At 35.2% G+C, this 12,294-nt stretch overlaps 1 protein-coding gene and 1 non-coding gene across 2 annotated transcripts; one reads left to right on the top strand and one right to left on the bottom strand.

Annotated features, from left to right (window-relative positions):
• The first annotated feature begins 7,737 nt into the window (after positions 1-7,737).
• On the top strand, positions 7,738-9,348 carry LOC124637711 (glutaryl-CoA dehydrogenase, mitochondrial). Its single transcript, XM_047174333.1, has one exon. The coding sequence runs from the start codon at positions 7,991-7,993 to the stop codon at positions 9,260-9,262; it is 1,272 nt and encodes a 423-aa protein (XP_047030289.1). The 5' UTR covers positions 7,738-7,990; the 3' UTR covers positions 9,263-9,348.
• A 148-nt stretch (positions 9,349-9,496) lies between these two features.
• Positions 9,497-9,569, bottom strand: Trnaa-agc. Its single transcript has one exon. It is a non-coding gene; the product is annotated as a tRNA-Ala (tRNA).
• Between the last annotated feature and the right edge of the window lie 2,725 nt (positions 9,570-12,294).

Consider the following 12,294-nt stretch of genomic DNA (forward strand, 5'->3'; position numbering starts at 1 on the left):
ATGTGTACATAGAGAACGTCAAACAGCTCATTGTGAAAGTTTAGCCGTAACAAAATTTGACATTAAATTACAAACTCCAAAGTAATGGCTTCAATTGAAATTTGTTTTAACATTAATTTGTTTCGAGTTTACTACGGGAGTTAAAATTACGATGCTAGAAGAAAAGCTGGGAACAAACTCCTGTAAATATAATATTGTTATATAGGTATTGAATTTATTGTGTTTTGTTCCTTTGACATTTTGGAATCGTGTTCCAAGTTTTGATTAGGACGAAGCAATTGTTTATGGCAGTTGAATACAAGATCATAAAGTTGAGTAAGTACTTACTTGCTTACATTACAAACAAGATAAACGTGTAACGTTTAATATTCTATAAATAGAAGTTTAATTTTACTCTTTGACAATTTTAGATCGACTCGCTTTATTAAGGCCTTTTCATTATCATCGGGAAAAGCCTCAATATTATTTAGAAAATGATTAACCAGTGTAGCAGCGTGTCGTAGTTAGGAAGGCGTGGATATCTCTTATATTAAACGCATTAGCTAAGTATAGGTACTTTTAAAATGCTCAATGCGACTCATTAAGATTATCAATGAGCACTTCTAAAGGCTATTATCACGCATAGAGATGATACGCACGTGTTATGCATATTCATTCAATATAAACAAATAGGTAACTGCAATCACTCGAGAACACGTGTTACTGTCGTACAGTGGCGTGAAATGATGACTTCATTCTGACTCTGAATGTACTTTTCCGTGAAAAGTGGAATCGGATATACTAGTGAGTAATTATCTAAAGGGAAGTTATAGGTACTAGCTTTAATACATAGATATATACAGGCTGTGTCGTTCACAATCACATTAAATCCTATCGCATATACTTTATGATATTCTATGGCGAATTGTAAAAACAATAACCTAATCCATTCAGTGGTTTAACCACAGGAGTCATTTTTCGTTTTTATAAGTTACAACATCATGTATAAAGCAGAGACAAAGTTAGGAGTATCAATTGTTTTGATCAATTGACAGCTGTCAGTTTTCAAGGGAGAATTTCAGTTGTTTGTTATGACTGACTTTTATATGGTGTTCTAATTTTCGCACATTTTTATTCTATTTACTTTGTTTGAAAAATTCATTTTTTTATTTTACGCGGTTTTGTTTTTTCTTTGTGTTAATCGACATATATTAACCAGTGTATTTACGCATTTCATTTAATGTGATTGTGAACGACACACCCGATATAATAAGCAGAGAATTTGCCAGACCAATGAAGGTAATACAGGTACTCGTGCGAAGCCAACCAAGCAGTGTCATTATCATGTGCCTAGCTTTTTTGACTCGGGTTAGCTTCAAGTCTGACTTGATATAGCTGAGTACCAGTGTTTCACATGGAGCGACTGCCTATCTGCCTCCTAAACCCAGTTGCCCGGGTAACCCCCTTTGATAAGACTGGTTTTCAGACTTCCTGGCTTCTGATTAACTCGTTATGACCAAAGATGTTCAAATGACAGCAGGGACGCACCGATTTATCACATTAAACACGGAAAGCCTACGCAGCATTTTAGAGGAGCCTTATTTTAGTAAAACTGGGTGTAAATATTCACTATGGCATGTGATGTTCTTTGAGCGCTCCAATAGGGTTTAGGTCCTAACAGTGTATTACTAATTGAGTATTGTCGAACCGAAGTGCAGTGTTATGCAAAACTACTATTTTGAACTGAAATGTTTTGCAGTTTGGGTAGGTCACCGGGGTGGTAGGTTTGAGTTGTCAATGCTCCTTTATTGATTACTCAAATTGAAATGCATGAAACATAAAGGATTTTAATATAATATAGGAAATTATAAATCAGACTAAAATTGCTCTCATTTCATTTTTTTTCTTATCTATTGTTTTCATGAATAAGTAAGCCATATTTTTAGTACACATAAAAATGTGGAATATTTTATATTTTTAATGTATTCCTGCAAGATAGGATGATTTTCCATTCGGGCTAATTAAAGTAATGTGATGTAGACACGAGTGATTATGCACTTATATGTTTGGATTTCAACAGTCAATATGACTTCATAAGCAGAAACTATTTACTGAAACAAACAAATAATTCATAAAAAGGTATTTAAATAAAATTGTGCATCTTTGTTTATAATGATCAAAAAATATTGTTATTTAAGATATCATTGTCACGTCAATTACCTGCCTACCCTTCATCAGATCAATCTCTTCTATCATCAACTAAATAGGCTATAGGCTTGGTTTAGACCTACTCTGAAACTAGCTACGTACAGGTATGTCAAAATCTTTTCCACAGTGTATTTCCTCATCGATCACAATAAAGTTACCACAGCTAAAATAAACACTTCGAAAAACCGAAACATGTTGAATAGCCCACTGTTTCGGATCTTTTCATAGCAAATTAATCAATTAAACTTGTAGCCAGGGGAGGCAATCTCAGGGTGTATCCTAATTATAACAGATTACATTAATCTCCTAAGATATAACGGATCTGACGGGGCGTGGCGTGGCGTGGCGTGGTCGCGATTTGCGCGTTCCTATTAATTGGTGATAAATTGCAGTGAGGTATCGTTTAAACTTTGCCTTCTAAAGTAGGATCCAAATAAATCACATAAGTTTATTTTTCACAATTTGAATATGCCAAAAAAAAAGAAGCAAAGGATTTTCATGAGAGCAGACTGAATCATATTATAAAATTGTTGGTTCAACTTATCTCTAATTATTCATAATTAAATTTACACATTATCAAATTGTGCATCAATTATTTGGTGAAAAACTAATTATAACTGCGCCCATTTTGAGTGAAAACTGCCTTCTATGAAGGGTTTAAAATAGACGCAAATACATTTTGATAAAAGTTTTGATGAGCGTATTCGAAACATTATTGGAAATTGTATTTATTTGGCTGTATCTATTTCGAATAGACGATCAATTAATATAAAGGTCTTATTAATGAAATGGATGAAATCTAAAATACTACGGCGTTGAGGTTTTGGGCTACAAGAATGTGAATAGGCTATTTAACTTTATAGAAGTTGTATTTATTTGGGTTTATTAATTATAGTAGAATATATAAAACAGTGTGGTGTAGGTGTAAATATCTGTACATCCATTAAATTATGTGGTAAAGGATTAAAAAAACAATTGAAAAACTTGTTGAGGTTTCGCACAACAAGGTTTGTTACAGCTTGGATATTTATATACATGAGTAATACATATTTGATATGGTGTTAAAAATACACCTCTTTATCATCACGTACGCAAAGGCGATTTCAATACTGACCTACATTATCTGCTATCATCAATGTGAAACTGTTCGTCTGTTTGTTGACAGCCTCTAATCTGCCCGATCGATCGAACATAGCCCAGAGATCAGACATACATGACGTACAAGTACTTTCAATCCTGGTCATTAATATAGTTCTCTATGTCTAAATGGCTGATGTGGTCCTTAAGAAACCAAACACTGTGAAGGTATAGTAACTTTAACAATTAACTGAGTAAACTTTAATATGTTCATTGTATCGAATCGATCTGAGTCCTCTAATTGCTAAGCCATATCACTTTCATATTCACTATTCTTTTATTCCAGAAAAAAATGTAACGAAGTGCTGAACTAGTTAAGTGAAACGTACCAACTACAAATCATACCCATACTTATTATACAGCTCAAAGTATTTCCCGCCTGGAACTCCTTTGATATTTTAGCTTTTCTATTTTTAAATCGCTTTACGCCAACAGTGAAACCAATTTCATAGTACGACTTAGATGGTACCTACCCGAGATTATCTCGTATTTCTAGGCTCTCGAACTACACGACTATTCCATTTATGTTTGTGAAGATATTCCAGGGACTCTAATTTTGGAATGTCGCTTCAGCTGGCACTTTATATTATGCAGTTGTTGAAGACAAGTCTCCTGAAAATAATTCATTGTCACTGCATTTTGTATCAAGTTCGTCTGTCCCTTTACATATTTTCGTATATGGTTTTGTTTCCTAAAGTAAATCACTGATTTATATAACTAAAGCGCCTCATTAAAACGTCCAAGATAACACAGCTCCGTGCGCTATAAATTAGAAGCGCCTACACAAAGGCCTGCAGCAATAACCATCAAGACGAAAATTTGCGTTTTTAATATCATCAACGTTTTCGTCTGCTAAAATAGGAGCTCCGAATAAAATGTATGCTAATCTGACATTTGCATATGACTGGGAAAAATCACTGGCCCATTAAAAAGTGTCCCTAGAAGTGTGAAGGGATGGAGTGGTTAAAATACAGTTAACAAGGGCCGAAGAGGTGCCATTAAAGGTCTTAGACCTTCCTTGCTCTCGTCGTTTGTCATGCAAATAGAGAGTGAATAATTTATAGAAGATTCATCCTCTGCGTTACGAGCATCCCCATTGTTGAGGAAATCGGATGATATAAGGCGACCGGTGTATCTTGATAAATACCTCTTACATTGTTGCGATGATACTCTTTGTTTGATGTCTATGTGCTCTGGGTTATTATATCTAATGATATCTTATTTGATGTCCCTTCCTGTTTATTCAACATTTGTTACAGTCTTACTGTGTACTGGCATTTCCTCAATATATTTTCAGTTCTACAATAAATTTCTACTTAGCTACTCATTTTAATAGGTAGCAAATACATTTATTAATATCTGCACAAAATAAAACAGAATTCAAATGAAACATTACTTCACGTTGGCTTGATGCCGATGACATGAGAATTAATGTTCAAGACAAGGGTTCCAGGGATAAACCTAGTCATATTCCGACGAATTGCGGTAGGCACTTTGTAAAGGTTCATTATTATAGAAGTAGGCTTACTACGTAACTATGGGAAGAGTTTTTAAATTATTTGTAGTTTTGATTTCACTTAAATAGATCCATTTCTGGTAGGTACAGCAAATATTTAAATACTGTTCAGCAAACTTTTCTGAAGGGTCAGTGGTCAATCAATAGAAAACCAACAAGACAGTTCTCGCTAATATTAAGTAAAAAAAAAAAACACACACAAAATCGTATCGGACTAATTTTCTAACCGACATTAAAAGTTACGCAAGAGACATGGAACATAAACCCAGAAAACCCCACACAAAAACGTCACACTATCCAAAAACATACAAAAGTAATACAATAAATTGTGAGGCACGTCTGTAAGCTAGTTAAAATTAAATATTTCACTCGTCTACGCTAAGGAAAAGTAAAAAAATAGCTTGGTTTGTGAGCTGCAACGTTGTTCGCATTCATAACTTTGCGCTTTTTGTCCTAGGGGGCGAGAATAAATGGACACACTGTCCGCATATGGCCCCGCTGTGCAACTCCTAATTATTTTGCTTTTTTAATGAGGAACATTTTTACGATTACTTTGGTTACGTACTTTTGGGAATTTGGCCTGCATTTCGGATGAGGACTTATTGTCATTGTCATTATTCTTTGTCGTTATGAAACTGAAAAAGGCATGCATTGTGATTTGGTTGGTTGCTTCTTTATTTGAATGATACTTTGCAGAATTTTCTTTTGCGTTAGACTGAAAATTAATATACCTTTATCAAACTGGTCCATCTATAGTTTGAACAATGAGACGTAGGATATTTTTATCCCCAACTGGTTACGTGAAATAGATTCTCCGAGATGCAGGTAAAACCGCGGAAGCTCGTTATAGATACATTTCTACCTATTAGTCCCAAACAAAAGTAATCAATTCTTAACAATGTATATCTAGTATCTATAGATTAAAAGGTCGTGGGATCAGATCCGACCCCGTTGATCTATTGTGGTAAACCCAATGCTAAAACAAGCACATTCAGATTACTTGACGGGATTAACAAGGATGTTAGCAAAGTACTTTGTAAATAGACGGCACGCACACATACACGAGCAATTTACACATTCCTATATACATACATTAGAGGTAAGTAGTTTATATAATAGTGGAGTTACTATTTCAGGTAGCTTTAAAAAAAGTCTTGGTGGCCTAGTGGGCAAAGAACCAACCTCTCAAGTATGAGGGCGCGGGTTCGTTTCCAGGTCAGGCAAGTACCAATGCAACTTTTCTAAGTTTGTATGTATTTTCTAAGTATAAGATATACACCAATGACTGCGTTTCGGAGGGCACGTTAAACTGTAGGTCCCGGCTGTCATTGAACATCCTTGGCAGTCGTTACGGGTAGTCAGAAGCCAGTAAGTCTGACACCAGTCTAACCAAGGGGTATCGGGTTGCCCGGGTAACTGGGTTGAGGAGGTCAGATAGGCAGTCGCTTCTTGTAAAGCACTGGTACTCAGCTGAATCCGGTTAGACTGGAAGCCGACCCTAACATAGTTTGGGAAAAAAGGCTCGGAGGATGATGATATTTCAGGTAGCTTGAGTTGGGACAGACGGTTCATCCGGGTCGGATATAGGACATGATGGAAATTTCAGAGGCTAGACGGATATGAGCCTAGCTTTAGATTTTAATAGTAGTCCCATAAGTCTAGCGCGATTCTTCGAATTTGGCACAAGGAAGTCGGAATCATTGTTAGATATTAAGAAATTAAAAAATATTTCATTCCTTTATTTCAATCTTATTAATGTCGAAGTTTGTAAAGGCGTATGTTGTTAGTCCTACATATTGGGTTGTTGTTTATTATTCTTTCATGCAAAAACTTCTGAATAATATTTAATGATTGCTATTAATATAGTTTTTCCGGAAAAACTTAGATTACTTCATAATCCTTAATAATATTCACCCTAATCAAGCTATTGAAGTTCCAACACAATTCTGTACTAACAAAAAGTCTTTGCAAGACAGTAAAGTACAAAAAAAACTCTCAGCCCATTTTAAATAGAAATTAAAATCTTTGTAAAGCCTAATTAGTTGCTAAGATGTACAATTACGTAATCCTGAGCGTTGAGTTTTTCTCTCAGGCTCTTTGAGTGGCCACCTAAGCATGTAATAACTGCACCTTCGTGGAATGCTAGTTGTTTCAACTATGTTCCTGGCTGGAATTAAATCCTTTTTTTTAAACTGAGAATTATTTTATTTTTTTAGTTCTGCGTATTAATTAACTCGGAGCCAATTGTGATGGTGTAGTTATTAGGTTATAGTAAGCAGAATATGTTCATACCAATGAATCTTTAGAATGAAAAAGCTCACAATAGTTATTAATTATGGCATAATTTGTATCTAAAGTTAATTGTAGGTAATTTTACTGATGTGTTAAATATTAAGGCACATTAATAAAAAATAATAAAACTTTACAAAGAATATTTATGAATATTTATCGATTTTTAACCACTTCCCTAAAATTTAAATTCTCAATTCAGATAGTGAATTAAAATCACACCAACGCTTATTCAACATTTCGTTGCCGAAAGATAAACAATTAGGCCTATTAACAATTCTAATAAAATTTGACCTTCAACGTGTTCGGCGTGTTTGTTTTGCAAACGTGAATTTTAATACCACCTGTACTCTTGTTATCATTAAATAGACTGTTTCAATATCATAGTACACTGATAAAAATTAAGACAACAAGTAAAAGTGGAATAATATTTATCAAAGTTTGAATCCAGCGAAAATCAATTTTATTTCTTTCACAATAAGGTCGGCAATAATACGGACGCGTCCAGTAAACTGGCATGGAAATAAGATAACTCACTCACACATGCGCAAGTGTTACGTATTGTACACACCGCATGACGTAAAGTTCACCGATACGAACATAGTCGCGATATGCTATTTTAACAAATCGTTGTCTCTCCGTAGCTGGAGAGGTTATGAATTGGGCAAAATCTTTAAAAAACTATTATATAAGTACAAATTTGTGAAAATCAAGTAACCCTTTATGAAAGTACAGTGATATAAACATATTACAAAGTTAAACGCAGCAGTAACGTCAGTGTTGTGATAAACAAGTTACAGTAAACAACAGACTGTCAGTGTCGCGCCACTGTTTTTGTGTTGAACTAGTTAATCATTCGTAATGGCCGTGTCAGTGTCCACGAAATTGTTGTCTTTGTGTAAAAATAAGGCAAATGTAAGAGCATTGTCGACCACAAACTCAAAATACGCAAAAGTAACATTCAACTGGGAGGACCCGCTGAATTTAGATGGACAATTACATGACGACGAAAAGGCGATAAGGGACTCGTTCAAAGCTTATTGCAACGAGAAACTATTGCCAAGAATAATCGAAGCGAACAGAAATGAAGTCTTTGATAGAACAATTTATAAGGAGCTCGGAGAACTGGGCGCACTTGGATGCACGTTTAAAGGTTATGGTTGTGCCGGCGTTTCGTATGTTACCTATGGGTTGATGACAAGGGAACTGGATGGAATTGACTCAGCTTATAGGTCTGCGATGAGTGTGCAAAGCAGCTTAGCAATGGGTTCAATTTACTTATATGGAACCGAAGAACAGAAACAAAAGTACTTACCAAGGATGGCTAAAGGAGAACTGGTAGGATGTTTTGGTCTGACGGAGCCGAATTTCGGCAGTGATGCTGGCGGTCTAGTCACGAGAGCTAAGTATGATTCTAAAAATAAAACCTACGTTCTATCAGGCTCAAAGACATGGATTACCAACTCTCCGATCGCAGACGTATTGATCATTTGGGCTAAAGACGAGGAAGGTAAAGTTCGAGGTTACATAGTTGAACGGTCGCAAGTCAAAAAGGGCCTGGATACTCCTAAAATCAATGGCAAATTTTCTTTGCGAGCGTCGCAAACGGGCATGATATCGCTCGACGAAGTAGTAATACCGGAGGAGAATTTATTGCCCAACGTAGTGGGCCTGAAGGGGCCCTTCGGATGTCTCAATAACGCTCGATATGGGATCGCTTGGGGCGCTCTCGGTGCCGCTGAAACATGTTTGCGGATCGCCCGCCAGTACACATTAGATAGGAAACAATTTGGAAGACCTCTTGCTGCCAACCAGATAATACAAAAGAAAATGGCTGACATGGTGACAGAGATTGCCCTCGGTTTGCAAGGCTGTCTGAGAGTCGGTCGCCTGATAGATGAAAATAAGGCAGCTCCTGATATGATTTCGTTGTTGAAAAGGAATAACTGTGGAAAAGCTTTGGAAATAGCTAGAAATGCGAGAGATATGCTTGGAGGTAATGGAGTGTCTGATGAGTATCACATTATAAGACACGTAATGAATCTGGAGGCCGTCAACACTTATGAAGGCACACATGATATTCACGCACTGATTTTGGGCAGAGCTATCACTGGTATACAAGCATTTTCTTAATTGTAATACTCATTTACTATTTTGGTTTATTTTGTATATGATGTATAAAACTTTATTTTGTTATCGATATTAAACTGTTGTAATAATATACTGTGCTATTTTTTCCTTCCCCGAACTTGTGATATAACTATGACAGTAGAAAACATCGAGTTTCAGTTTTATTATAGTTACAGTTTTTGTTTAATATTTTATTATAAAATAGTAAAAAGTTTTCTGACAGCAAAAAGTGGTTCTTGGAGGCGCCGGGTATCGATCCCGGTACCTCTCGCATGCTAAGCGAGCGCTCTACCATCTGAGCTACGCCCCCGATGGAGGCAGACCCGAAATAGCTGTTTGGTATCTATGAAAAATTTCTTACACAAGGCTAAATATGAATTTAACAGATTATTTTGGTAAATTCCACTTCACACTATCACACGCCAAATAATAATCGGACTCACACGTACACGGTTAATTAGTTATATAAGACAAATACTGTTATCAACATTGAACAAGTCATACAAAATGTGATTACATGGCAGAAAATATATTTGTATTAACCTCTTGTATGTCCTTAATTATAAAACAATAGAAAATCAATTATGTCTCGCGTTTATCTACGTTCCGACTTACAACGGGTTATATAACTTATTGCAATCTATAAAGGTGCTTAATAGAATTATTGCATTTATCAATTCGGTGTGATACCAAAACAAAAAAGATTATGATAAAGACCCACCACGGAGTCAAAATCTTATCAAGCGTAGGTACGTGAAATCATTATTATTGTAGATCAGCGTTTTTCAAGTTCAATACCGTCAAAACTGCCAAAAATTTTTATTATATGTTTGACTACGTAATTTTCAAAATTAGAAACGAATCAAAGAAATTTTTAAAGGTTAGTATCCTATCAAGGTTTCAGTCATTCAGTAGGGAGAAAATTCTAGTGTCAACAAGAAAATTTATTATGAAATGTGGTAGCAATAACCGCAGGCAATGACTGTTTAGAATATCTTAGAAAGCAGGAGCGATCGTTTTTCTCTTGAAACACAATTCAGTGGCAGTATCCTCCCCAGCCAAGGATTTAGCGATGAGCTATAATATCACTCCGTCTCAGAATATTTATTTTAATAAGACGGTAAAGGGGGAAATTGGTGGAAATTTCGATTGTACGTAAGATTTGTGTGCATATTCTGGTGTTGTTTTAATATAATTAAAACAAGATGATTTATTTTAAATATCACCAGTTTTTAAAACTTCGCAAATTTTTACAAACATCTTTTTACGTTCATTTTGCTTGAGCAAAATGTAATTTTATGATAAGTTATACTTTTATATCAGAATATTATCTTGAAACGTAGTATAGCAATATAGAGTAAGAAGTAAACACTTATATATGTATCTATGTATTTAATTGACTGCACTAATGTATTTTCAGTGATTTATACTGAGGAAATACAATCAAGTACACCACCAACTTGATCACATCCCTACTATTATAACGTATGTACAGTCAAATAGAGAAGTCTCCAAAAACGCATGAACAGACAGTTGCGTGAAAACGAGCACTTTTGTCGCTCAGCACACCTACTAGAATAACACTTTATGTGCGTGATGATCACTATTATTGTTTATCACGTCTATAATAAGGCTGACAGCGTTTACTGCATACGAATATACGGTAATAAGGGAAAATACGGAGTACGGCTGTCTTCCTCATATTATGTGTGTTTGATAAGGCGCCTGCTTTCGTGTTTAGTCCGGATATTGCTTTTTGTATTAGATGTGTGCTAATTGGGAATATTGCGTTAACACATCCCTTTTATGAGTGAAATAATGGAAGATGTTTTGTTATGGCACAAGTACTGACGAGTTATTTTGAGAATGAGTATAAATAGCGTATTTTAAGACAGGTGTATTAATTTAATATTTTCCCTGGGCAGCTATTACAAAACGAGTATACAACAGTTTCAGTTCTAGGAGTCAATCAAATTATATTCTTGATGTGCTGAGGTAAAAAGTAAGTACTAAGATATCTTATAAATAAATCTTTTATAGTATGAACAAGATAAGAGGCAAATGTTTCGTGTTGCAAGTGATACAACAATCACACGAGTACCTATTTGGTTTGCTTATCAGTACTTTATTTAAATGTTTTTCCACGCTGATAAATCAAAGTCGGTGGAGGTGTGCTGATACGAGTTTACTTACGAATATAGATAAAAATGTGCTTGTAATATACTCCTTGAAGTCTTTGAAATTCTTAATTAAAGTGGTTCTGAAAATAGCACCACAGAAGTACATGTTTGTACGTAAACGTAACCTTTAAGTTACAGTTTCTTCAAATTCAGGCCAAGTTTAACATTAAATTCTTTGAGAAAGTCAAATGACTTGTTGATGATTATGACAACTAATTACGAGGAAATAAATTGTCTACATCAAGTGCTTTTCTATAGGGACATAAAAATTACCTGAATCAAAAAATGGCTACAAAAATGTAAAAAAGTTAGCTGGTCCAATGTAGGTTTAACTGTCAGGAGTGATTTTGATGAACTTTCCGTTTGGAGTGGCGTGGTTTTAATTAGAAGTTTGTAACTGATTATAACTTCGTCGTGTCGGATGATCGGTGCCGAGTAGTTAGTACAGTCGCATGTGTGGTAATTAGGCAAAGCTGCTCGTATTTAACGGGTACACACAAATACTGCCAATACTACGTTAATTACGAAGAATTGAGTCCTTTAGGTTTTTCTATCAATAATACTAATTTAAGACAGATCTCATCGTCTATACTAATATAATAAAGAGGAAACATTTTCTTTTTTGTGCTCTAAAGGCTCCGAAACTACTGAACCGATTTGATAAATTCTTTCATTGTTAGAAAGCTGCACTCTTCCTTATTTGTGGTTCCTACGAGATGCGGGTGAAACCACGGGAAATCGGCTAGTGAAAAAATATAACACAGTCAATATCATGGTTCCAAAAAATTAACACCCGTTTCTGACCCCTTCTTCCGATCCTCAATTTATTTATCCAGATGTGTTACCTAATTACTT

The sequence above is a fragment of the Helicoverpa zea genome, chromosome 16, assembly GCF_022581195.2.
Source record: "Helicoverpa zea isolate HzStark_Cry1AcR chromosome 16, ilHelZeax1.1, whole genome shotgun sequence".
Classification (NCBI taxonomy): Eukaryota; Metazoa; Arthropoda; class Insecta; order Lepidoptera; family Noctuidae; genus Helicoverpa; species Helicoverpa zea.